The 27,669-nt window shown below is 41.3% G+C and overlaps 1 protein-coding gene across 3 annotated transcripts in view; it reads right to left on the bottom strand.

Moving 5' to 3' along the window:
• Positions 1–27,669, bottom strand: part of ABCC1 (ATP binding cassette subfamily C member 1) — a 50,729-nt gene that overhangs the window by 16,082 nt on the left and 6,978 nt on the right. Inside the window, exons 2-20 of one of the 3 annotated variants that reach the window (XM_038150746.1) lie at positions 23,084–23,260; positions 22,223–22,348; positions 20,874–21,011; positions 19,642–19,767; positions 16,734–16,795; positions 15,765–15,896; positions 14,517–14,744; positions 13,676–13,853; positions 12,780–12,941; positions 12,025–12,117; positions 11,006–11,209; positions 8,478–8,624; positions 8,053–8,140; positions 7,502–7,571; positions 6,516–6,642; positions 5,235–5,411; positions 4,040–4,207; positions 3,512–3,689; positions 1,805–1,849 (exon numbers count right to left, since the gene is read on the bottom strand). In XM_038150746.1, coding sequence (XP_038006674.1) covers positions 1,805–1,849; positions 3,512–3,689; positions 4,040–4,207; positions 5,235–5,411; positions 6,516–6,642; positions 7,502–7,571; positions 8,053–8,140; positions 8,478–8,624; positions 11,006–11,209; positions 12,025–12,117; positions 12,780–12,941; positions 13,676–13,853; positions 14,517–14,744; positions 15,765–15,896; positions 16,734–16,795; positions 19,642–19,767; positions 20,874–21,011; positions 22,223–22,348; positions 23,084–23,260 — 2,626 coding nt within the window. Of the gene's footprint in view, positions 1–1,804; positions 1,850–3,511; positions 3,690–4,039; positions 4,208–5,234; positions 5,412–6,515; positions 6,643–7,501; positions 7,572–8,052; positions 8,141–8,477; positions 8,625–11,005; positions 11,210–12,024; positions 12,118–12,779; positions 12,942–13,675; positions 13,854–14,516; positions 14,745–15,764; positions 15,897–16,733; positions 16,796–19,419; positions 19,439–19,641; positions 19,768–20,873; positions 21,012–22,222; positions 22,349–23,083; positions 23,261–27,669 lie in introns of those variants that run through there. The other 2 variants (XR_005258599.1, XM_038150745.1) reach the window with 2 other exon arrangements.

The raw sequence follows: 27,669 nt of genomic DNA, 5'->3' as shown, positions 1-27,669 counted from the left end.
AAAAAGCAAACAGGAAAAAGGTTAGGCAAAGAAACACAAGCATTTCATTTCAATCCTAACTGCCAGTGGCAGTCTTCACGTGCAAACAAAGCAGGGAGCACAAGTATTTACAGATAATAACAGAAAACTGACCAGGTGAACAAATCAGTTTAGTTCAACTCCCAACAGGGTTGATTGCCAAGACAGGGAACATTTATTTTTCTAGCAAATGTAGGTCAGTAATAATGTAATATAATTATGAGGACATATTTTATGTACAAACATGCAATACCAAGTCACATGTGACCCACTCCATGGAAACAAACCCAACACTCCAGCCACTCCTTTCCAAACCACAGCCTCTACATAGTTAGTTATAAATTCTTTTGTTTTAAAATGCAATGAGAAGACATTCTATAAATGATGAAGCTGTAAGAACAGCAGCCATGTGCTAGTAACTGTGAGTCTTCCTGCAAAGCTGAGCAAGAAGAAATGTGCAAAATCCTGGTGTTTTAGGCAACTGCAGGAATCAGATGACTTTGAGCAAGTGATCTTTCCATGAGTTGTCATCCCACAACATCCTGCTTGTACCAAGATGCAGCACACATGAGATAAGTGTCTAAAACATTCCAGAAAACCTGTCAGCTTGAAACAGTAACCTTTTCTGAGCAATTTAATTCAGTGTAGTAGAGTGCCATGAGTAAAACTAGGTTCAGCTTATGTCGATTTTCCCTATAAAACCAATTGTCAGACTCCTAAAAAGTCAGCTGTCAGTAAAGGAACTCTATTTTCACATATGGAAGTTCATTTGGAATTTGCAACAGAGTTCTGCATTTTTGAAGGATCTATGCATAGTTTATGCAAAGGAATCAACCTGAATATACTCAAAAGATATTCAGGAAAATTTGTGTAGATCTAGAGTCTGACATTTTCATGTTTTTATACAAAAGCAAAATACATGTATAAAACAATGATCAACACATTAAGTGTGGACTGCTTTCCTTTCTGTGTCAGGAAACTGAATATTGGTTCATTACTCTAAACACCCAAAAATAAATTGTTCAGCATAGTCTTAAAAAGACAAAAAGCAGACAATGTTAAAAATTCAATTATTTAGCTCTTTTTTAAGTGAATAAGATCAAACCTAGATGGGACTGCTGGTTATTTTAAGCCCTTGACTGCATTTGTTTTGAAAGGTTCCCATATGAAAACCAGCAAGCATTCCAGCAACATACTGCTTTAGAACATTGCTGAAGAAAACAAAACCACAAATAAACCATCCTCCCCCTAAAAGCTCAAATTGGATTTCATGTTGTAGGCTACAAAGATTTCTTGCTTATACTGCTTTTAGCTCTGAGAGCAAAGAAATGCTTCAGAGTGCCAGAGCTAATCTGACATGTGCACCTAGGGTGTAAGCACAGTAGTGAGGGTTCTGCTGAAAAAAGTACCCAGAAATGATAAAAGGGAACAGCTGTGAGTAGTGAACAGACATTTGAGAACAAAAGGGACCCTCAGGGCTCAATCCTGAATGATGCTTCTCTGGGTACACTCGCTACATTGCTAGGTCCAGGGGTATCTATAAAACTAATTTAAAGCTTCCTCATGGAAGCCTGAGATACAGAACTGCTGCTGCTGAATTACCCACGAGCTGCCACACAGCACCTGCTGCTGCTCACACAACCAAGGACACGCAGACCATGCAGATACCTCCTACTGCACAGATAAAATTCTCCTAATAATGACCCAGTCTCTTGTAAACAAACTGCAGCTACTCATGTTACTCCAAGGCAAGCACTAATATAAAGCCCACACTGCAAACAGTTACCTGTTTCCAGAGGTTGAATCGTTCCTTCTAATGAAGTATCTGACTCTAAAAGCACATATAATTAACTTTTTTCCAGAACACACTCTACTATTTTCAATCTTTACAACCTCACATCCAAGTAGAATAACCTAAACCACAAAACCCAAGGCAGAATCAAATTTGCTGAAATGAAGCTATTTTTAACCCCAAGCCACAAGCCCAGTTCTCCCACCCAGAGAAGCAGCCCCACGAAGCTGAGGATGGAAAGGCAGCAGTACAGCACACAGGCAGGGAACCCTCAGCAAGCCCAGAGGGAGCTGAGGGTGAGGAAGGCTGGGAGGGACCAGAGCTGCAGCCAGACCCCAGGGGCTGCCTAGGAGGAGAGGCTTTCCCAGCCTTGGGGCAGCAGATGCATTCCAGCCAGAAGGCACCAGCCCTCTGTGTTCTCAGGCTGCCAACAGAGCTCCAGACACAAGGGAGCCTCCCTTCAAAAGTGGGTGTGCAGACAGCCTCCAGCCAGCTCAGCCTGACTCCATCACACACTGCTGGGCTCCTCCGAGAGCCTGTGACTCTCAGCAACAGTGACCTTTCACACATTCAATAAACATGACTGATATCCCTGTGAATCAGACAAACAATGCCTCTACTTTTCACTTTTTACCACTGGCAGAAGATCACTTGACTAGAACTGATGAACAAATTCACTGCAAACAGGCCAAGCCTGTGATCCAGCAACCCCCTCCAGATCACCAGGGTGGTACTGAGGTTAGAAGTGCCTCTTATGAGAAAACTGCAGAGAATCATGGCAAAAGTTAAAGCACTGGCTCACTTTCCAAAAGAAGGTTCAGTAATTAAATGGAAAAATAAAGTAATTTAGTTTAATGAGAAGGATTTCAAAACCTACTTTTCCACATTTGAAAAAGGGAGGAGACAAAGACTAAAAGAACAAGGCTATTAAATGAGGCAAATCTTCACATTCAAGTTAACTGCCTAGGGAAGCCCAGAGAAAGTTAATTTGCCTAAGAATTTCACATAGGCTGAAGACTGCAACGAGTCTGACTGTACCCCAAGTGGCTACAGAAGCACCTACAGAAAACACACAGCAGTTAGCCTGCTCCCAAACTCGTGTCACCAACTTCACCCCAGCCAGGCACCCCGGCACTTCTCGGCAGCAGTGGCAGGAAATCACCACAGGCAAGCCATGAAGAAAACAGGCTGGAGGCAAAGACTAAGTTCCCCTATTAAAATCCAATACTGTAACTGTCTGTAGATAAAAGAAAAATAAATCTGAAGCGTATTCCTGTACCAGTGCAGCTCTACAGCTGTTTTGTAAAGCAGAAGCAGGAGTCAAGGACAGCAGCTAGAACATTGAGCTGCTTCCTCCTCCTCCCCATCCCCAAAGGAATTAGTTGCATAAAGAAGACACATGTTAACAGAGGCAGGAAGGGTGTATGAACCCCAGCTGGCCTTTATGCAGTCTCACTACCTTCTGAATTTTGCACCGAGAGGAAATTTTACTACAGATCTGTTAGACATTTTCCTGATTTTAAGAAAGAATGTGTGTTTAACCTCACAACCTTCAACATCCTCAAGAAATAAGCACCTCTACCTACATAGGCAATCACAAGAAACAGTAATTTAACTTTCCTATCAGTGCTACTGTTTTTCCTGTAACAGGACTCCCTTATTAACATGACAGACATCAAGAGAGTTCATTAGTGAGCTTACCACTGCTCTCCATGGTTTGTTCAGCATTAGCATATGTGCGAAGAAACTCAGCAAAAGCCCCATCTTGCTTCAGCAGCTCCTGGTAAGAGCCCATCTCAGATATTTCTCCATCAGTCATTACCAGAATTGTATCCATCTGAGGCAGATAGTTGATTGCATGGGTTACCAAAACCCGAGTCTAAAAGGCAGAAGAAAAATAAAGGGTTTCTGTAATCTCAAATTGGTGAATACCATGGTTGGACTACTGCTCTTCACTGCTTGAATTCTGTGTATAAGAGAAGAGCAATGAGGGACAGGCATGCAGAATTTTAAGAGAACACTGTCTTGATTTTTCCATCAAATATTTTTTAATTACAGAAACCAAAGTACCTTTCACTACAATAATGTCAGTGCTTTATAAAAGTCCTCTAAAAATTGCAGAAGGATCCTTTCATTTTTTCAGCTGTTAGAAACAGAAGTCTAAATGTGCAACTTGACAAACTTGAACTCAGCCAAGAAAAAGTGTTCTCTAAAGACATTATAACATACTTTATTTTTCAGGATTCCTTTTGGTCCAATAACTTTTTCAAAAATATGTTTCCCAACATGAGCGTCAACAGCTGATAAAGGATCATCAAGTAAATAGACATCTGCATTGCAGTAAACTGCCCGAGCAAGACTGACTCGCTGCTTCTGTCCTCCAGACAAATTCACCCCCTGAGGAAACAAGAAAACATGAGCCTTTATTTACAGCTGAAACAAGATGTCTTGCTACAGTATATGAAAGACACGAGTCACAGGTGGTTTACTTAAATCTGAGGAAATTCAACACTGCACGAAACAGATCTCCACAAATCATTTCACTACCACAATAGCATAAGCAATCAGTCACAATCCTCTTGCAGAGAAGCACATCTCTTCTGTTCTCACTGTCAGTGAAGGGCTAGCCAAACCAAAAAATAATGTTTGCTAGTCCTGAACAGCAATTAACCCTGACTGGCCCACCTGGCTCTGTACATTCAGAGGCTGCTTTTCAAATTCTCAGCTGTATTTCTGCAGTGCTGCCTCTGATTTAAGAAACAAGCTCTGCTCCCCTGCACAATGTGACTGGCCTGCTGACCAACGAGATAAAGCTGTACCTTCACTGCACGTGGGGCTGTCAGCTCTGTGCCCAGCTGGGAGTACAGGTCCCTGCAGCCAGCCAGAGCACAGAGCAGAGAGCAGCAGCTCAGAGCCCCCAGCAGCCACAGCGCCCTGGCAGCCCCTGGCACAGGGACACTGGCTCCTGCTCCACAGCACTGCACCATCCACGCACGTTTCCAAAGCCCACCCCAGGCCTGCTTTGGTAACCAAGGGCCAGATTTGGGGTGATGGTTGTTTTTGTGGATTGTGATTTGGAATTTTTGGAGGGGTGTTTGCTTGTTTTGAACAAAACTGAAGTGTTCAGAAAACTTTTCTCTTCTTAATTCTATATAGTTTTCTGCTCTATAACCATGGCAATGTAAAAACAATTACAAACTGTCACTGCAAGATGGTTTTATATTTGTAACTGAGCACAGGTTTCCTCCCCTTTGAGGCTCAAGGAGAAGGAAAACACACTGTTCAAATCTGCCTCTTATTCTAGAGGATTCCTGCTCTGAAAGTTTTAAATTCAATACAACTTCAAGATAAAGTATAAAAAAAGAGTCACACAGCCTTAAATACAAGCAATAGCACTGTTATGGTGGAGTGGGCATTGAAATACCTTTTCTCCAATTTCAGTTTTGTCTCCTGAAGGAAGAATCTCTATGTCAGGCAGCAGGGCACAAGCCTCAACCACACGCTTGTAGCGGCTCTCGCTCATCTCCCTTCCAAAGATAATGTTATCTTCCAGAGTTGCATTTTGGACCCAGGCTTGCTGAGGAACGTAGGCTACAGAGCCCTGCAGGAAAAATAAAGTTCAGTACTTTAGACGAAGAGTCTGCCCAGAGAGTCAGGGCACAGCAGGGCCTTGTGAGGCAGGCAGAGCTATTCACCTCACAAATTACCTACGGTCACTTCCAAACAAAGCACTTCTTGGGCTCCCGCCTCCTCCAAAATGTTATTTTTATAATCCTCTCTACAAGTGAGTGTAACAAAGTGCACCGGTGGAAAATAAAGGGCTTCAAACAAAATAAGATTAACACAAACCTGGAGGAAACATTTGTTTAGAGGATGTTTGCACAATTGCTGCATGTCAAAAGTCATTACTTCTTTCATATAATTATAAATTATGTTCTGCACAAAAGAGTTTAATCTGGAATGCAAGTGTTTAACAAATGCACCCCTGCCAAGAGATTTCTGCAGAATGCAGAGGAAGTGGTTTTCATATAAAAGTCACTTCAAAGGAGGAGACTGAGATAATGCAGAGTATTTTGCTTTGAGTATCAGCTCTGTCTTCTCTTTCTGCACTAATAATTAGGGACTGGATCTCAACTAGTTTATTTTTCCTCAACAATTCTGAAGGTGGCCAAACCTACAGACTTTTAAATGCAACAGATTTGTTTTGCTCTTATAGTAATTTTATTTCCAGGTCATTTTTTCTGTGTTAGCTCTGTGCAGCTCTGATGTCTAAGAAAGAACAAACTGCAACAGGAGCTTTTTCCACGTTCAGGTGTCTGGATGCACCCTCTCCTTGTAATTCTCTGATGTCTGGGAAGGAAGAACCCAACACTGCTCTTTCTCAGAGAGTATGTAACAGGGTCTCCCCATCTCATACCCAGCTGCTAACAAGACTCACCAGAACACTCATCTTTGAGCGCTCCACTGTTTTATTTGGCTGAATCTGACACCAACAGATTTGGATTCCGTTGGGTCAAGGCTTAACAGGCAATGGCACAGAGTGGAGGCTAAGGCATATACATGGTTTGCCAGGAAAGCAGGCTAAAAAGGCTAAAAAGGGCATTCATTTGAAAGGCTGTCTCTTCCCTCTTCACACCACTTGGAAATCTAGAATCCCTCTGGCAATACCCACGAACAGCTGAACAACTCTCCAAACATGTCACACCTTGACAACCACGTAGCCTTCCTTTTTGTCCATCTCCCCCAGTAAGGCAGACAGCAGTGAAGACTTTCCACAGCCAACTTGACCAACAACAGCCACCAAGGAGCCTTCAGGAACAGTGAAATTAATGCTGAAATAAAGTGCACACAGTTCAGCCTTGCTTGCTGGCACAGCCCAGTAGTTAAACAGTCAGGTGAATTGCCCATCTAAAACACAAACCACCAGGTGCTTTGTGAACACCCTCTGCAAATACTGACTCAGCACTGAAACTGTAACTGCCTGAAAACCCAAACCTCTCACTCAGAAAGCACCTAGCTCTCCTCATGCTTAGAACACAGAACATAATCTTAATATGTAATGAGTCGAAAAGGGAAGAAAATAGAAAGAAAAAAAGCACTATGACCCCCAATCTTGCCAAGATTTCTCTCAAGCGTTCTATGAACACAAATGTAAATGCAGCAAACTTTGTCCCAAAGAATTTGCCATTTAAGGCCCAAGTAAAAGCAGCCAAAGTTAAGGAAGGGAACAGGGCAGAGGGAGCACACAGCTTACTGCTGCATCACTGTTTGCTTTCTGCAGCCCGGGATGAAGGGCAGCCGAGCCAGTGAGAATCAGGCTGTGAAATGGAGCCTGAGGGCACGGCAAACAGGAGGGAGCAGAGCTGAGAGGGGCTGAGCTGGCTGCACCCTCTAGATGGAGCTCAGCCCATCTGCAGCACACAGCCTGAGCTGAAATCCCCTGCAGCTCTCTCCTCCTTGATGCCCACCTCTCCCCCTACCTCCCTTCATGCATTCCCATAAATGCAATAAACTGTAAATCCCTCCAGTTCATAAAGCCCCAATTTAAAAAAAAATATATATACAACTGATGTTATTTGTTCTCTTTCGTTATGGCAACAAACTCTTCTTCACAAGTACTTTATAATTAAAATATAGATAATTTATGGTGCAGCAGGATTATGGAAAGGAATAAAGAGCACCAATCTTTACCTGTTCAGCAAAGGAGGATCGGTTTTGGCCCAGCTAAACGTTGCATTCTTCACAACAATGCATCCTTCAGCTGCAAAGAGAAAACTCATACTTATAAAAGTACCAATGCAAGGAGCTAAACTGTGTGCTCACAATCCAAAGTCAATCCAAACACATGTGGGCAGAAGCCTAAAGTTACTTTTTCAGAAGAACAACAGCCCACTGCTTGCCAAAAACTTGTGTTCTGGTTTTACTGAATTTAGCAAGACAGCAGAGATCCCAAGGTTACCCTCGCTCAGGAACCAGGGGGTACATGAACATCAGCTACACAGAGATACCAACTAATTCAGCTGCATCTCCAGCACTGCCAAATCAGTTGTGAAGAGGAAAAGAAACTCTCTGAGAAGGAAGAAGAACCTGTACATAATTTTCATTTTCCAAACTCCCTTCTCTGTCTTCTGTCTCAAATTTATCAGTTAAACCCACCAAAAATGCAGTAGATTTGTTTTAGAAAGCAAAAGAAACCACCCAAAACCTGCACACATTGATTTGCAGCAGGCAAAGAAACTCACCCTCTTTGATAGGACCCCTGACTATGCTGTCTGGATCTAACTCCTCATGAGACAGGAACACCCTGAGGCGCTTCAAGGAGACACTGGCCTGCATGGAAAAAGATGCAAAACTCTTTATACTCTGCTTGTTACATTTAAATGCTCACTGCTTTGTGCCACATACCCATTATATCATTATTATGCACTCCTAATCCCTCCTTTAATCCATTCCATAGTTGTTTGGATAGCCAAACTTTCACTTCCCAAGCCACAAGAAGTGTGGGTGATGTAAGGAGAACCTATCCACCATAACTGGGATTATTCCACTAGGAACTGCAAGGTCCCTTCCAGAGGTGGCCACAGTCATTCTCTAAGCAGGGGATGTAATCTTTCCCCCCAGGGCCTCCTTCTGCACACAAAGCACCTGTAAATGACTGAACTCTTACTTCTACTATGTTGCTGATGACCATAGGGAGCATGTTCAGTGGGAACCTGAGGATGTTGAATAATGCCAGAGAAACAAAGGCCTTCTGAGCGTCCAAGATGTTGTTCTTGTCTACCATGACATACACAGCAAACGTGGACAGGGCAACCTGAAACCAAGGGTAAAGGCCACAGTGAAGGTCACGTCTTAAAGCCACCAAGTCAGGAGCACAGTGTGACAACACGAATCAGACTATAAATCAAAGATAACTTTTTGTTCCTGACAACACTTTTTGCAAAACAAATACATGATTAAAATCTGCTGTTGTAAAAAGAGGTTGATTGCTCCTATTTAAAAAGAGCCAAGTGCTCACTTTCCTCACATAGCAGAAGTGAAACCACAAACGTCCCAGGCTATTTGAGGTCACAGAGCAGCAGAAGGGGAAGTAGAGAAATGATCACTGGTCTTTTTTCCTGATCTCTTTCAGTTTTAAGACACTCCTCAAAGTATCAGATATTGGATCAGTAACATACATTGGCAGGAAAGTTAGAAGCACCCCAATACTAACCTGATTTATGTAGAGACTACCACAACCCTAGATTTCCAAATACAGTCCACTTTATCATGGACAAGGAACCTGAAATGTCACTACATTGCAAAGATGAAGCTTTTTCTGTTGTGAACTGTTTCAGTTTCGTACTGAACAAGAAAATTACACTGAACCATTGTTATCATGAATCGTAAGCTATAAAAATAACTCAAATAACTCATTTTTTTAAATGTATTGAATATATTACAGTAAAGTAAAGCAAACTAAGTAAAATCAGGTGTTTGCTTTCACAACTCTTCCCTTCATAGTGTTATCTTCCATGATAATACCCTCACACCTCAGTATACCACAAGATCCAGCAGCTTTTTTCCCACTGATTGCCAATTAAAACAAGAAATCAAGGTAGATAAACTTCTGGCATCCTCCCTCCTGAAAGACTTGAAATAATGAGCTCCCCATCTAAGTCTCATCTAAGCACAGCATCCACTGAAGACATCAGTGCTTCTGTTAACAAATCTGACTGCTGTGAAGACACGTATTGTTCTGGGTGCAGCAGCTGACTCAGCTGTGCCTTGTACAGCAGCTTGTTTGTACAGCCCTTAGTTTGGACAACCCTACCCCAGGGAGAAAGCTCTCCCATGGAGATCAAAAACAAGACAGGGTCCAAAGAATAACCTCCCAAGCAGCCTGTCTGCACTCTTGTGTTAGCAGCAGTTAGTCTGAAATACACCCTCAGCAGCACACAAGGCAGCAGGGGAGGCACTGCAGAGCCAGCAGGTCCTGACACTGGTACCCAACAATGGCTCTAAAAACCCTGTCCTTGGAAACGGGAAGCAGTAGAGGAAATAAAAGTTTTGAAGGTTAAAAGTGTTTCCAAGTAGGCACTTGCAATAATTTTTTTTTATCAAAACATACAAAAAAAAAACCCCAACAATCCAAGCAACAAGATGTTGAAGAGCTGCCTTGCCCCCCAGGTTGTGCCCCAGCGGCAAAGCCCCCGCAGAGCCAGTGCCACCCACCCCCTGTGTGAGCTGGGACAGGGCTGCACATCCCACCAGCCTGCCTTCCCAGCCTCCACAGAACAGCACTGGGGAGTCCACCTGCAGGGTTTTATTTAGAAATTTCATTTAATAATGTATTTACATTAAGATAATCCCAGACTTCTTTTAGAAAAGCATTCACTTAAGAATGCAGCTGATGCTTCTCTGCCTTTCATCACACCCCGAGCACAATGTAAACACTAAAAATGTTTGCAGGGAAGGAATCTGAGACTGGAAAGGACACTTAAACACCTTCAACTGGAACAGCACATATTTTATCCTAATGTAGTCATGGCTTTTAATTGTTTCAGCAAACAAGAGCAATGGCTTCTCATTCTAATAGGGTCTGAAGCAATTTTGATGTGATCTCACTCTTCTCTCCCTTGTATTAGTTGAAATGTAAGCTAACCACAAACACAGGAGGGATGTTGGGCATATCATGGATTTTTTTAAAATAAGAATTTGAAGCTATCTCAGGCCACACAATGGTTTTGCCTTTTGCACATTGTTCTTACACAGATGCTGGGAGAATCCCAGCCAGAGGCACTCCTAGAGCCCAACATCCCATTCAGTCAGGAACTCGTGTAAGGACCTGCTGCTGCTCAGAGACATGTTGAAATAAGGGATTTTTTTATTCTCCTAAATCTGACCATACATTTCATCTCAGATTCCTCAAGTACTCTACTAAAAATAGGAGGGGATGCAGAGGAGGTTTTTATTTTCCAATACCTGGACATTAACTTCTAGAATACATCCAACCTGGATGTTACTGAGTTTCAAAGAAAACAGTAGTGCCTTTCTCCACAGAGAAGTGGATCCCTCAGTGTTCAAGCACCCACCTTTCTGGAGGGCATCTTGGCTCAACTCATTAAAACACAAAACCAAAAGAAGTCCTCAAGTGCTGTCTTGGAAAGCACAACCCCAAAAAGGAGAGAAGACTTCTACATTTGTTTCACTTACCAAAAACGGAGCACAAACCCAAGTGAAGGTTGCCATTGCAGCAAGGTAAGCAGATTTTTTTAGGACTTGGAGTTCTTTCTGTCTGATTTCTAATACCTTCTCTCTGAAGGCTAATTCCCAAGCATAAAGTTTCAGAACTTTAATCCCATTGAGAATTTCATTCATCAGCTTAATTCTGTTGTCTTTGCTCTTCATTTGAGCCACCTAAAAACAACATTGCAAAAAATAATTAACAGAGCACAATACTTGGCAGAACCTCAAAGTTCTGAGCTTTGTATTTTGCAATGGCAAATTTACCTCATTATCATCAAAAGCTTACTAGCTTCCCAAGCAGGAAATCTGAGATACTATCTGAACAAACAAATATGCAGAATTAACAAGATGTTTTAAACCAATTAAAAGAATGCTTCATGTAACTACAAATCCAAAACAAGATCAAAACAAGTGTGGCACTGGTTTAAGTGTGATTAACCCTGCAACAGGGAGCCCTGGGACTCAGGTACAATATGCAGTTAAAAAATAAACCAGTGTAAGATATGCAGCTTGCATCTAACCGTAGACCAAACTTAATTTTGCTTTATTTTCAGCACTATCAATGGCTTCTTTCTTCTTCATCTTTCCAGGAAACAAACAGACAGAACAAGCCACACATCCTGGAAACACGAATATTTCATTCATGGCCATTAGGCAGACAGTAGTTTACTTTTGCACTTTAGTTTTTAGGCAAGTTAAAAACTGAACTAATTCCTAATAATTCAATCAATGGACATCTCATGAAGCTGTCTGAAGTGCTACCTTGGTCTTCACTACTGCAGGTTTTTAGACCATTACATACAGATAAGCTGTAAGGCTGAAAAATACATCAGTTTGTTTATTCTGAATACACAACACCTCTGACCTTTCCTTCCTTTCCCTTTTTAAAGGGATAGTTAGAGGGATGGGGAAAAAAATAAGGAAAAACCTCCAGGAACAAGTCAAAGAATAGAAGTTTCTTAAAAGCACTCTATAGAGATGCTAACCTGGTAAGTTTTTGTCTTCATTGCCATCACAGCATTTATTGGAACCAGAAGGATCATGACAGCCACACCTGCCAGTACTGGAGGACCTAAATTCTGAAAAGTACATAATTGTAAGCATTTATTCAAACTAATTTTTCTAAATCTTGGCTCAAATCACTGCATACTTTACAGAAAATCATTCCAAATTAGACTTTCAGCCTGGGAGAAGAAGAGAAGGATCAAGTAGAGGCTTAGGTTACTATCTACATACTTTGACTCTTTAAACAAACATATATATATATATGTAGCCCTCATACAGAAGTACATATAGATCAATCTCTCTTCAAATGTATCTCTATACACACACATAAATATGTTTTAACACTTTGCAGTTTTTGCTGATTTGTCTGTTTTTCTGAAGAGTCAGCCCAGTGCTGAACTAGAAACAGCAACATCTCATGTTACTCTGAGCACAGAGCAAAGACCACTTTTATTTATGTGGACAAGTGAGATCCTTTAGGTGCTGCAGTTCCCAAAAGACAATAGTTCCCCTCTGCATCCTCCCCATATGAACTCAGATGTGCAAATTCAGAACCTCCTGCCTTCCTTCCTGACAGCAGTGACAAAAGCAGCTCTGAATGGCTTCTTAAGAAACAGCACTTTCTCCTCACTGCTGCCAACCCTCCAGTGGTCTGAACAACAGGTGTGTGTAGGCACAGAATCATGGAAGCAGCACAGTGCCAAAGCCACAACAAGAAACAACACACAGTGCTCACCGTCCACAGTAAGTACAGCGCCAGGATCACCTGCAGAGGGGCAGACCAAATCATGTTTATATAGGTAGCCAAGTCCATGAATCTCTGAGCATCCACAGACATCAGATTCACAATCTCACCCACAGTAGAAGTCTTCCTAGCAGAATTTGTGATAACAAGTGCCTGCATGCAGGTAAAAAAAAACCCAAACATTTAAAATAACATGAGGACAGACTTAGTCATTTGTATTTTCTCCACAGAAGTCAAGTGCTTTACACAACTGCATATTTTAAATTACAAGCAATCATTTTTCTCCTTCATATTATGTTTACCCTGTACATCCTGCAAAATGCAAGTTGTACAGTTTGAATCAATCAGCTGGGTTTAAGCTAATATAGAATTAAAGTCAATAAGCAAACTTAGGGGTATGGGCTGGTGGGTTTATTGCTTGGGGATACAGTTTACTTGGTTTGTTACTTGTTTTTGTTTTAGTGTAAGAAGTGGAATCCTCACTTCTTGTGACACATTTTCCTCACACAAAGCTATCAGTCCACAGCTTTCTAAAATGTTCCAGCTTATGCTAAGATGGCACTGCTGGTAAATCCCAAAGGAAGCTGTAAATGTAGATGCATCTTTAATTTCCGCACCATCTGAAGCACTGCACACCCCAAGTCTAAATGAGGAAAGTTTTCTTCTTGGCAGTGAGAAGAAGCATGTTAAGTAGCAAATTAGAAAACTGCCCTGGCTTAAAGGCTTTTATTTATAAATTAGACATGCTCTTATTTCTATTAAGAGTCAGGAATCAGCATACCAGAGTCTCCTACCTTATTACTCAGACTTAAGTGATGCATTCTCACAGTCACAGATATTGCATATTTGTAGTCACAGTATTGTTACATATTTAAAGAAACACCTACCTTTCTATAAATTACACCAACAATGGCTGTTTTGAGCCTCATTCCAGTTACAAAGCAAATATGAAAATACTGGTGAAGGATCAGTGTCTGAAGACAGGCACAGACAAACAGCAGTACTGTATAAAAGTAGCCCTGCCAGTTTGGGGCAGCTTTGTTGTTTACAAAGTTGAGCAGCAATCTGTGGAGAGAGAAATGAGTTCTCTTGATAGATGGAAAACAAAACCAAATGTCATGGTTGCAGCCTTAGGTTATACCAAACATTGTACAGGTCAGGCAATCACCTGAAGTACCAAACTGAGATAAAACACTTCAGCAAACTTCTTAGAAACTGGAGATCACTTTGTATGAGCATGCATCACTCCCTCCTCAATGCACCAGTCTGAAACATGAAGTAACACATAGCTGACATGTACAGCATTCTCTTGGAGCTACACTGAGAAGCCCAATATCCCCTGCAGCAGAAATACAACCACTCGCAGTTCCTTTAGCCCTTAGCTCAAAGCAATACAACCCTCCCAGCTCCTCAGCTCTCTGTGGCACCTACTCTGATGTGTGGGCACAGAATAATTACAAGTTATAACTGAGTAAACTCTCCTGCAACTGCTGATTATGTTCCTGCCCTGCCTTCCTGGTGCTGAAAAGGAAAAGAAGTTAAACATTTATTGCATGATGTTGTAATTTGAAAACCAATGGACAAAAATCATGTTTGTTCCCTTTTATGACATCTCTTCCTCATTGTATCAGCTGAAGGCAAAGCAGCTTGGGGAGTGAAATACCAGCATGTTTGAAATCCTGTTCACATACTTTTAACCCAATAATAAAGTATATAGGTCATTCTTACTTCAGAATTTCCGGGCCTGCAAACATCAAGAGATCGTGTGCAGCTTTAAAAAGGAAGCTCATGAGAAAATATGGTCCAAAGGTTTTGTATAACACCTTGAATAAAGATGCTTCAGAACTCTTCTGAGATGGTTTTATAATCAAAGCTTCAACCTCTTCTGTCACATCACCATTTGAGTCGCCTGATTTTTGCTGCTTTTTGGGCGCATATGACATGTTTAGTGATTGCCTGAAAAAAGATCAGGTAGAGAATGTAGCCTTTATTCAAGCATAAAGCCAACTGGAAAAATGTTCACTGTACAAATGAGATGTAAACGAGCTGCTTATTGTGATTCTTAACAGTTTAACTGAGTTTTACTGTCAAACGTATTTAATCATGCAACATAACTAAATGAACTGGCTGCTCAGAAATGGCTTTCTTTGCTTGGATAGGTAACGTTCCTGTAAATCTCTCCCTTAAGTCTGCCCTGGGGAATGAGGAATAGAGCTCTAACTCGTAAGCTTAAAGAGCAGAGAACATTATTATTATTCTAGAACCCAGTATGCTGAACTTCCATCAAAACCAATGCTTCACTGTACCACCAGAGGTAACAGACTGAAGTCAGCTTAATGCCAAGACATCCCCAATGGACTGAACACATTCTTTTCCTACATCTGGGTTATGCTAAACTCCATGCTCTGAATTTCTGAGGACAAGCTGGATGTAAAACACACAGTGTAAGCAAGCACACAGTTTCCCTTCAATGAAAAGGTGCTCCTATTTGCTGCAGCCAAGGATGATGAAAGTAGGATGGAGACTGCAGGCATGCAGTCTTTCTAATTTTAGTCATCTGGCTTAGATGCTCAGACTCCCTATATAGTCAAAAGAAGGGAATGAGCTGCTCACTTTGACACCCTGAACTACCCTCCCGAGGCTTCGCCAGCTACAGAGGGAGCCCAAGCTCCTAAATTACACAGCAGCAGTTTGTGTCCAAACACTCTCTCCCCAGGGGAAAACCACACATCAAAAGTCACAGTAATAAGTTTTGGATCATGAAAGATGAAGGGAAAGTTGATGCAGCTCTTCATAAGGAAGAAACAAATGCCCCAGATGGTTCCAGCTCCCTGAGCACTCAAGGACAAACAGGGGCAGCCTTACAAAAGCAGGTTTGGTAACAAACAACAAACACCTCTAAGCAGAGGCTGAGTCACTTGAGCTCTTAAACCTCTGTGTCTTGGCAGAACTGAAAGCCAGGATAACTGAACTTACCTCTTGGTCTTTGACCACTCTTTTGCCCAATTTCTAGCCAAACCTGGCACTATTTGCTCTGATTTGTCCTCTTTATTTAATGACCATAAATCCTTGGCTTCCAAAGGGTTCCGATAACCCTGAATCATCAACCTGTATTAGAAGGAGTCAGCAATATAAATTTAAGAGCATCAGAAATGTTTGTGTATATACAGAGACAGACATATAGATCCAGCTGCATCCAGCCCCAGAACAGAGCCAGCTCTCCACAAAGATGCAAGCAAGCATAAGTGCCTGCAGCAACACAGGCCCAGATGCTAAAACATACATCCTCCTGTCTTTTCTGAGAGAACTAGACACCAAAACAGCCAAGGATCCAGGATATACCACTGAATTCAAATTCCAGGGAAAATAAAAGAAAGAATGAAGATCTCATTTGAAAATCAGCCAGGCAATTAATATTCCCATGCCTAGCAAGTTTCAAAATATTTATTAGCCTTTAATTTCACAAAGCAACTCCTTTCATCTAGCTTTCTGTTGGAACTCTGGCCAAGTACCAGCCACAACTATACACCAATATTATTTTACATGCTTCTGTGATTTAACTCACAAATCATACTGCATAAGTAAAATTATGGGAAAATTAATGGGAAAAAAGAGCCTATTGCTCAAAAAGAGTTAATAGTTTCTAAATACAGCAGACAATATCTCCTAAGACATTGAAAACTTTCTCATATTTCCCAAGAAATTTTTTTATTCTATTCCTTCATCAAACATACTAAATACAGACTGGCAAAATTTAAAATTACAAAGACCCTAAAAAGAAAGTTAAAAATATTAATCAAGCTTTTTAAAAAATTAATTTAATCTATCTACAAAGCAACCAACGAAAATTATTGTTGCATTGCTATTGCTAATTTAGCTCTGAAAGCAGGATCCCAAAGTGCAATCTGACTTGAACTGGTGCTTTGTGCAACAGCTTGATCTTACCCAGTGATCCACCAGAATGTGATTCTGGAGAGGAAAGAAGCACTGAACTCTGGACATGGATTCTAAAGGAGAGAAAAAGAAATCAGTCCACACACAAAATGACTGCAGGGCCAAAAGAAACAAGCAAAGCAGAAAAGATGTTTTTGAAATTCCTTTTGTTGACAGTATTTTTTTCACATTACTAAAACTTGCCATTCATGCTGCTGAGAGCAAACACAAGCCCAGCTTCAGGGCTGTCAGCAGGCTCCACCAGTGGGACACAGGAATAGCAGTGCTCCATATCAACAACACAACAAACAGCTGAAGGAATTTCAGAGGCCACAGAGGCCAGACAGTGTCTCCAGATGTCCTGTTCAGTGCCTATGCCAATGCAAGGTATGCTGCCTACCATGAGAGGGCACAAATATGTTAACTGGGTAATCATGAATGAAAAATTCAGTTCTCCTGTGCCAGCAGTGAAGTGCTGGGACTCCAATGGCACAGATGCACAAATGAAAAAAATGTGCAACTCCATAAAAGCATCCCAAAACACCCCTTAGGAGCCCTGCATCTCATCCATCAGGTATGGGAAACTGAAGTATCAATGCACTCCTAAGCTGGCTGGGTTCAAAGAGCATAAAGAAAGGCTGGGAGAATTTCAAAGGTATGAAAAGTTCATTTACTGGCAGAATTTCTGTGCACATTTCTCTCGTCCCTCTTTCAGAGCTCTGAACAGCATCTAAATGCTAAAACCACTCCTTAGGCACAACAAACCACTGGTTTTACCATCAACCATAACTGAAGCAACTCAGTCAATCTGTAAAAGTCACCAAACCTCATTAAAGTATTGCAATTAAACCAGCCAGAGCCAAGTGTTCCCAACATTTGCCATTTTTAACTCTTGTTTGTGCAGCCTGTACTGTGCTGTCCTGCACTGTGCTCCAACCCAGCTACACAAAGCACAGTCCTGCATTTTCTCTTTTTCACATCACTATTTCTGCAACCTTTACAGGGAACAATAGCAGTATGTATCAGGGAGATGCTTTTGTTTTTTGAAAGGGGATGAGAGTTTCACATTTGCAAAGTATCCAAACATTTGCAGTAAAATTATGGCAAACAAATCCAACACTCTCAATTAGTGAATAAATAAAAATTTTTGAAGTCACAGAAGGGGATGGGGGCAAAACTTCCAGTGTTCAGCCACTCCTGCTTTCCTGACAGACAGATTTCTACTTCAGCAAATACAGGGAATACTTTCAACTGCATCAAAATGTAAAAATATTCTGAATTTTACATGAAGTGCTGTGTTGCTTTTTTCCTTTATATTTTTCTTTAATCTACTTGCTGGTGGAAACTCTAAATTTAAGGGCCCACTAGATCCTGTCCTACCAAAAACTGGACTTGGTTTGCATAAAGCCCAAATTTAAAATATTAAAATATGTTAGGTTACCTTTAAAATACTACTACTTTTGATAAAATTTAATAGTTATCACACAAATAATTCATAATCTTACTAAATTTCATGCCAGATAGAAAGAAGACAAGTTTTAACAAGTCTAGATTTATGTAATATAAACAAGATACAAAACACATTGCCTAACTTCTACATACATCAGCATCTACATCTCAGAAATTTCACTGTAGTTTGCTGGCTTAAGTAAACATACTCTAAAATTTTACTTAAAGCTTACAGACATTTCTGGTTTGGAAATATTTGGTAAAAGGGCATAAAGCAGAATTTAAGTCTGACTAACATGACTTCTTTGCTCTTTTCCCCAACAAAATGAAAGGTTAAAATTGGAAGTCTGCCCTGTTTCCTGAAGACATTCTAAATTCCTAGAAATACTCAGAACAGAAAAATAAATCACTGTGGTCTCAAAGCACCTTGTAATTATTCCAACCATGATCAAAGAAGAAAAGGTTTCCTTACACCCACAGTATCCTGTCAAATATATTTAACCCCTGAATGAGATGAAAAGAATCAAAAGATGAAGAGGATCCAAAGCCTCAGGAATCTGTTCCTCCTCCCAGGCACACACACAGAGACTGCCATGGCCAGGCAGAGCACCCTGGCACCAGGACACTGCTGGAGAAGGTAACTGTGGCATTCAGGAAGTGCTCATGGACCCTTCCCACAGTTACAAAGGCAGCATTTATTTCCCCCCTCAGACATTTCACACTTTCCTTCATCAGTCAGAGTCACTGAACTCCCATCAAACCACAGTCAGAACTTGCATAAAGCTAAAATTCCTAAACTTGGCACATCCAAACTCCAGGCAGTGCCCAGTGTCACCCCCTGTGACCCAGAACATCTAACCCAGAGGGGGTGCAAGGATGATCCAGCATCTCTTGGGTCACTTCAGATCCATGCCATAAAGCAGGGACATATTATTAAGAACACAAGCTAAAAAGATCATGTCTGGGTAAAATTAAATCTCTACATCCAAACCACCTTCTAGCATTAGCTGCTCTTGCATCTGAGCTGGTTAAACCTTTACTTGACACAAGTGTGATAAAAACAGAAATCAAACACATCTGCCCAAGTTGAAAATCTTTCCAGGTCTAAATTCTTCCCTGTGTTCAAATGAAAGTGAATCCACATGCTACTCCTGCTGAACATATCAGATAACCAGGAGCACAGCATTTCAAATCACTACTTCCCACTGACTGCCAGCAGCACTACTGAATATAAATACACAGAACTTACCCTTCAGGAATGCTATTCAGCAATGAGGGCAACTGTATTTTTGCACTTTTTCTTACATACAGCCCCTCCCTTCCCCCAGTTTTGCACGTCATGGGCTTCTTTTGCATCACCAAATAAAAAGCAGAATTTCAATTGTTTGTCATCTTGGAGACTTTGGCCCTGTAGCTCATTACACAGAATATTGCACATATGATACTTGGCACTCTGTACAGACTCACTCACAGGATCATTTACTGTTTCAGAAAACAAAGGTGGTTGCTCTGGAAAACAACACAGGATGAGCTCTACTAATACCAGGACAAAGTAGATACAGAAGGTGGCATAACGAAATGCATCCTCATCAGCACCCTGCAAAGGAAGGTCATATTCCAATTAGAAGGCTTGAGGAATTTATTTTAAATAACATGTTATGATTAAACAGAAAACAGCTCCTTACTGTAAATTCTGCAAACTAAGTGCTACCCTACTCACCCCCTTGCAAATTAAAGTCAATGTCTATTTTGGTAAAGGGAAGGTAATGAGAGGGGAGAGGATGTGAAAGACATTTATTTTTATTCAGTCATTACCATTAAAATACAAGCATGAATTTCTTACATAAAAAGTTCTCTTTAACACATGGTTTGTGCCAACACAGCCCCATTTTGAAGTCAGCGTGTTCCTTACAGGGGCAAGAACATTTATGCACTGGGTAGCAAGGAGTATTAAATCAAATTTTTTAATTCACAGAATTAAAAAAAATTACAGAGAGCAGAATTTACATTACACTTTGTTCCACTGTGTGCAAAATTCAGAGGTTCTTTCAGTTTTTAAGACTGGGACTGATGCATAACACATAAGCCACAGAAGTCAAAGCACAGGTATAGATGGACACACATCCCCAGTAAAATCCCATTCCCAACAGCTGAAGACAAAAGCTGGGTGAAAGTTCTCAAAATTGCCAATGCAGCTTAAGGGTTTAGAGAAATAAAAGTGCCATTTTCAGGCAGCTCCACAATTAGTCTGATAATTGAGGTGGTCTTACTACGGGGCAAATAGGCATAAAAATATTTCACTTTCATTTTTCCCAAGCAGGTGAGACCACACCAGCACTGAACAAAGTGTTTCAGGAAATCCACTGCACAGTCAACAGGAAGATGACAAAAACACCCAGCCAGAGCAGCTTGATAGCAAAGATTACAGAGAATTTGAGTGCACTCGAGCAGACACATCCGCTTGCTGCAACAGCCAACCCAATTCTCTTGGCAACAGTTGCTACAGTTAAAATCACCATGAATCTCATGAGCATTTCCAAACAGAAGACATGAATTCCTGCTTCCCTTGCTGTTACAACCCAAGGAATGCAGGTACACTAAATGAATCAATAACTGATTTGACTGGTGTAATTGCCAAGCAACTATTCTATCACTGCAGCATTTGGGATCATTTTCAACTGAATGAGGCTGAAAGGCACTTACCAAATTTAAGGCATGTTTTATTTTGGATATAAAAATCATTGTGGCACATAACAATGAGATGAACCAGAAAATTGTCATTACACCAGAAGACTGGACTCCTTTTATTCTTTCATATTGTATTAAAAATGTGGCCAGCAACTGTAGATAAATAAAATGAAAATATATTCACAAATTAAGTTTTACAATGTTATGCACTTGTAAAAGGTACTGTGCTAAAGTCTGCTAATTTAACATTTCTAACCCAGTATCTCCCCGACCTTCTAAACCCCTGAAATTTTAGGTGTAATTCAAAAATACATTTAAATAGGAAATTCACTGTATCAGTATAGATAAGGAGCAGACAAAAAAGGAAAAAGGAATATGCATTAAATATAAATAAACAATCACATACACAAAAGTACTGCCAACCTTTACTTCTTTACTTTTCTGGTTCTATATCACAAATCATCATGGAATTAAGGCACTTCCTGACAAGCTCTTTTTAAAATAAATAGATTTCTTTTCATACAAGCCGTAACACCACACAACACCAACCAAGTATTAGTCTATTTCTCTATTTTGTGTGTTTTCAGAGCCCTTTAGGAAGCTCTACATCTCACTTATCTACTGCAACATGCATTTTCAATCAGCCTGACAAAAGCTTGACAGTTGCATTATTAAATGACCACAAACTACTTAACAGCTCTTGCATTTGTCAGTGTGTTTGAGGGTTGTTTGGGGCTTTTTTTGGTAGCTGTTGGGCTTGTGGTGTCCCCTTGAGCATCATGTTTAATCATTCCAACTCTGTAATAAACCTAAGGCAGCAAATGAATAGCAAGGCATCCTCCTTGAAAGGCAGGGACATTGGTGTGAAAGCAGAAAACCCCAGCACATCTAGGTCAAAGGAAGTTGCTGGGGACACCTGTGTGACTTGTGGCTTTCAAGGCTATCCACTGTGCCATCAAGAGTAACAAAGATAACACACACTCAAGAAGGTTATATGAGAGTTTGTCATGAGATACTTCCCGCCAGGTTCAGGGGTTTGTGTTATCTGGGTTGAATCAGCTCTCTCTCAATGCCTGAGCCAAACTATTAAATGGATGCTAGCTCAGGCCTACCAAAACAAGACAACTGAAACTGCCTTGTGTGCTGGTGTGCAACACACTGAGCACAGACAGGTGACAGGCTGATTTTTCTCTTTTTTTATTAAAAGAAAGCAGGTATTTCAGAGTCAATATTTCACAGCTCAACTGCAGTGTAAGTCTGTATATAAAGGCTGCAGCTTAAAGGATTACAGCACTGTGAATAATCCAGAGATGGTGTTATTGCTTACAGCTTTGCATGGACAATGGCTGTGCAGAAGAACTTACCATTGTTATACCCAATACTGTAGGGCTAACGAGAAAAAATGGAGCTCGAAAAATATTTTGACTTCTTTCCCAGAAAGAGTAGAAAAGGTCTGCCCAGCAGACTATCCACAGTATTATGCCCAAAGCCTGCAATAAAAAAAGTGTCTTTAATATATCAATTCACAAAGATAATGCAGCACAATATACAGATGAACACTAGATGTTGTGTGTTAGCAGGAGTCATAATCAGATCATGTCATTTGGGCAATTCTACCACGTGCACAAAAGAAAAGCAATTTGGCTTTAATTATTGAATTCCTACTAGAAGAAAAAAGTTCACTGATTTTTAATTCCATGTAATTCAGTCTATTATGAGCTGGCCTCCTGAATAACTGACTGCAGAGAAAAAAACTCTCCAATATACCATGTCATTACAGCCCTTCTTAAAACTGTGCACTTATTCTACAGGGAAGAAAAAACCAAAACCATTAAGTACCTATTTCACAATAGAAGTGGAATAGAACACCTGCAGCAGCTCTAGAAATGTATGCTGTGTAACTTAAGAAGCTGACAGGATAATAAATTCTTTTTATGATAGAAATAAGGGCCTTGAGACTGAGTTGCCTTAAAATAGTCTTCTCCCACTGCTCTTTAAAAGGATTTGCATGTTTGTTGCTATGCCAGGGTAAATTTCAGAAAGTCTGATAAAAGGGCAAGGGAAACAGGAAAGGCTGGGAAATCAAACACAAGCAGAACAAATAAGTTACCCCTGCAGTGTGCACACAGGTCAAGACTGATGCTCAATACTGTGCTAAAACACAGCTGAGAAGAGATTCCATTTCCAAAGAAGGCTGGCATGCTGTGATTTCAGAGAGCACGTACCGTTTTGGCTTTGTTGAGGTTTGACACCTGGATGTAGCCCCTGTCATGACGGCGAAGGTACAGGGAGTACACTGGGAAGCAGAGCCACAGGTAAATGCAAGGAATCCAGACCAGGACTGTGTTCTGAAAGCACAGGGTGAAGTCTGGATCTTCTGTGTGCCATGTCAGATTCCAATCCTGAGGCAAGAAAACAGGCTAAGTTACAGAAAAAGCCAACACTGCACATCAGTGTTTGAAAATCAGAAATAGGGACTCAGAATAAAAAAAAATCCGTAACAACAGGCATAGAATCAAGCAAAAGGCTCACCCTTGCAGTTCGTTTTCTACTCACCAAGAAGAGGATGTAAATTGACCTAATTCAATGTTTTATTACTTCTCTCAACATGATTTTCAAGCCCAAGGTAAATCACCATACAATCAAACCAGAACTGATGATCACAGTAGTAAAACCATGACCATTTTAATTACTGGCACAAGGACTATCCACAGTGACAGATTATTTAGTAGTAACACGAGCTTTCATACCATATTTATGATTGTTCTGAGTTTGGAAAATCTATTGCAGCAAATTTTACCTTTAAGCCATTGACCTTGCTGAAAGTGTTGCATGTGGTAAGTTTTCTCTCAAGTGCTGTAGATCTTTGACTCTCCAACAGAATAATGCAATGCACAATATTGCAGCTGTAGATGGACTGCAATATTCAACAGCCAAAGCATTGCTCCCAGGCTTCTGTTTAAAAGTCACAGAGCCAAGAGCAGCAGTCCCATGCCCAAAGGCTTGTAACTTTTCAGTGGCAAAGCATTTTTTCAGGCAGTTGCACAGCTTACACTACACAAAACACCAGTACCACTACTGGGACATAATGTCAGCAATCCTACTCCTTTATAAAAGCCTGAGCTGGTCACTGAAACAGGTGCCATTATCCACATTTTATAGATGAGGAAACAGAACCAAAAGGAGCTGTAGTGCCTGTTCCCTCTATTCCAACATCAAAGCCGAAAGCAGATCCCACTGCCCAGAATCACCACACTTTGATCCTTGTTTGTCCCCATGTTCCACTGAATAAACAGCTTCAAACACAATTACAAAGAGAACACAGATCTGAAGAGGAATGGAAGATACATTTTCCTCCCCCATTTCCCTCAATTTCTATCAGAATCTAGGCCTTGATACAACAGACAGCATACACAGGACACTCAGTGTTATTTTTCTCCTCTAATTCCACAGCATTCTAAAAATCCTTCTCACTTTGTATCATTTTTAATTTTTCATTTTAAGAAAATCTCTGAGCCGGTTCCAGGGCATTAACACTAGTAGAACATAAGAATGCCCAGTTATGTCTGACTGTGTCTGTGGAGGGGTCACAAGCTGTTGGTGACAAGGCAGTGGCTGTGAGATTTTGTGGGCCAGCCACACACTCACTGGGTTTCCTGACTGCATAACTCATCAGAAATTTCAGCTGAGTCATCCTTACATTTAGCCACCACACAAATGTTTTTGGCTCTCTAAGTCCCAGCTGCTCTACTGCAGCACAAGCGCCAAGAAAAAGTCTCATGACTCTGCAGAACAGTTTACAATTCACAAATTAAGATAGTTATAAGATTATACAAGTAAATCAACCGGGTGTAATCAGCTTTACAACAAACAAACAAAAGCACTGACATCTTTTTATTGAATAAACTTCAGGAGATCTACTCACTGTTTAGAAAGAGGTTAACTTCTTTTTCCTTGTTTGCAAATGCTTACTATAAAATGAATCTGGCAAATACCAGCGAGGTCAGGGCAGGTAACACATGCCACTGCCACATGGCAAAATAAAAGCAAGAAGTGCTGTATGCATGACTGCTATGCACACTGGCTGGAGGATATTCCAAAAACATGCAACCTTCCATTTCACTTTCATATTTACAAGTTATCTGGAGGTGTTTGTTTCTGCATAAAAGGCAAGAGTGTACAATGCAATGGTACTTCAGGGTTCAGAACAGAAAGATGGGACAAATGGGCAATTTTGGGCAAGACTACTGCTAGAATTTAACAGCAACATCAGTACTTTCTTTCATGTTTCCAGGATTTCATCCAGAGGCTGTTGCTATCAAGTAGGAACATGCTTAGCTTAAAAACACTTCTCTGTACAAAAGAAATGGCAACACACAGGTGAGATGCAGAAGCCACTTCCATTTTACATTCATTTCAGGAGGCAAAAGGCATGAGGAACACATGAGGAGAGAGCAGCATTTTCCTGCTGATTCCCTCAGGCTGTGTCCACACAAGGCAGTAGCACAGACAGGAGCAGAGGTGCAGAGCCCATCCTTGCTCTGAGCACCCCATGTCCTCACAGAGCCCCTCCACCCAGGGCCACACGCGCTGGGTCACAGCTCCCCACCCTGACCAGCAGCCAAGGGAGGATCCCAGCTAACAGCAGCCCAAAAGACACTGGGGCCACAGGAGGATCCCAGCTAACAGCAGCCCAAAAGACACTGGGGCCACTGGAGGATCCCAGCTAACAGCAGCCCAAAAGGCACTGGGGCCACAGGAGGATCCCAGCTAACACAGCCCAAAAGGCACTGGGGCCACAGGAGGATCCCAGCTAACACAGCCCAAAAGGCACTGGGGCCACAGGAGGATCCCAGCTAACAGCAGCCCAAAAGGCACTGGGGCCACAGGAGGATCCCAGCTAACAGCAGCCCAAAAGGCACTGGGGCCACAGGAGGATCCCAGCTAACACAGCCCAAAAGGCACTGGGGCCACAGGAGGATCCCAGCTAACACAGCCCAAAAGGCACTGGGGCCACAGGAGGATCCCAGCTAACAGCAGCCCAAAAGGCACTGGGGCCACAGGAGGATCCCAGCTAACAGCAGCCCAAAAGGCACTGGGGCCACAGGAGGATCCCAGCTAACGGCAGCCCAAAAGGCACTGGGGCCACAGCAGGGACACAGCAGCAGCAGGCTCTCAGGCTGAACCCAGCTGGGGTCACCACCAGTGGACAAAGCCAAGAGGAACTCAATCCATGACAAAAGGCAGGCATGCCCTAAGTTCTGCATGGAGGACACCACAGTTCAGGAGATTCCACTGCAGCTGGAAAACGTGTCGCTCTCATCATGAAACCAGCATGCATTCACATTTGAATTATAGGTTCAGTCACACAAGTCTAGACTAGTGCCAGTGGAAAGTACATGCTTCTCCTTTGCTTTATATAAACCCAGATTCAGTTTTGGTTTTTTCCATCACAAACAAAATGCAGAAACACTCACTGAAGCAGACCTTTGTATTTAACAGACATTAAATAGCAAATTAATGACATTTTTTCTGACTCAAGTTTTAGAAACACTGTTTTAACAAGCTGGACTAAAACATGAAATTACTCCATTTTTCTCAGCTCAAAGATTAACCATTTTCATTCTGACTGATCAGTCAACTTTTGTGCTTTGCAAAGTCACATCAAATGACAGAGATACAACTACTGAAAGCCTACACAAACTAGCAGCCTCCTGCCATAAAGGAAGAGGAGGAAAAAACAGGGTAAAGTCTATAGCTACTAGACTGTATAATCTGGAAATGGCCATTATTTTAAGCTGTGACTGCAGGAACCCACTGGAGAAGAATCAGTCTGATCCTTGTTGCTTTCCTGGTAGATGCTGGGAGAGATACACTGTTGGCTTAGTGTAAATGTGGTCCAGAAGAACCATAACTCAGATGGTAAATAGTTTCAGGTTGGTTTTTCTTTTCTTTTCAAAAATTCCGTAACAATTTTAAAGTCTCCCAGAATAGCAGATGGGTATTTTTAATTTTACCTGACCTATTTCTCAGTTTTCACTTCTATCATCAGCACTACGGTTCAAAAATACCAGTTCACAGTTCTAGTGCCCTGTAGCATGTTTTCTTTCATGGCACAAAAAAGCTTCCTATCACATCTGAAAGGAAACCCTCTGTCTACAAGAAGGGCACAAAAATGCTTGGCATTCCCCAGAATCAAGCTGATCCATTCACAGGTAAACCACTTACTTAACAGTGCATAAAGCCTAAGAAAATTAAGAACTATACTAACTCCTGTCTAAAATTTCAGGAACGGGCAAGATAAAAAGCATTGGCAGTAGAACTATAAGACAAAGTTGCAACACAAAAGGCCAGTTATTCTGCCTTTGCTGGGGGAAGATAGATCAAGGACAGCTGCATGCCTCTTGTATGGCTAATCTGAGGAAAAACAGTATTTGATGCTGGCTGCCTCTCCTGGCAGCAGGAAAGGCTGTCAAGTGAGCAGCCAGGGGTTGCCTGTTCTCACATCAATAATCCCACTTGACCCACAGCACATTTTAGAATTCTCACTGGCAGAAATGGAGAGACCCAAATTGCTTGGTTTCATGCCTGCTGTGTGCAAGTGTGCTAGAGATGCAGGCTGCCAACCACAATGTTAAATCCACCTGCATGAACCAAATTGTGACTGAAAAGTGACTTAAAACATTACCACACAGCTATGTAAAAAATGGAATTACAAAAGCACACTGGAATCTTAACATCATGGTCAACACTAACTCCTTCAAATGGAGCTTGACACTGACATTGTGTACCCACTACTTTAATATCACCC

The sequence above is a fragment of the Motacilla alba genome, chromosome 14 (genome assembly GCF_015832195.1).
Source record: "Motacilla alba alba isolate MOTALB_02 chromosome 14, Motacilla_alba_V1.0_pri, whole genome shotgun sequence".
Taxonomy (NCBI): domain Eukaryota; kingdom Metazoa; phylum Chordata; class Aves; order Passeriformes; family Motacillidae; genus Motacilla; species Motacilla alba.
The sequence above is the reverse complement of the archived record's forward strand: the minus strand, read 5'-3'. Positions and strand labels throughout refer to the sequence as shown.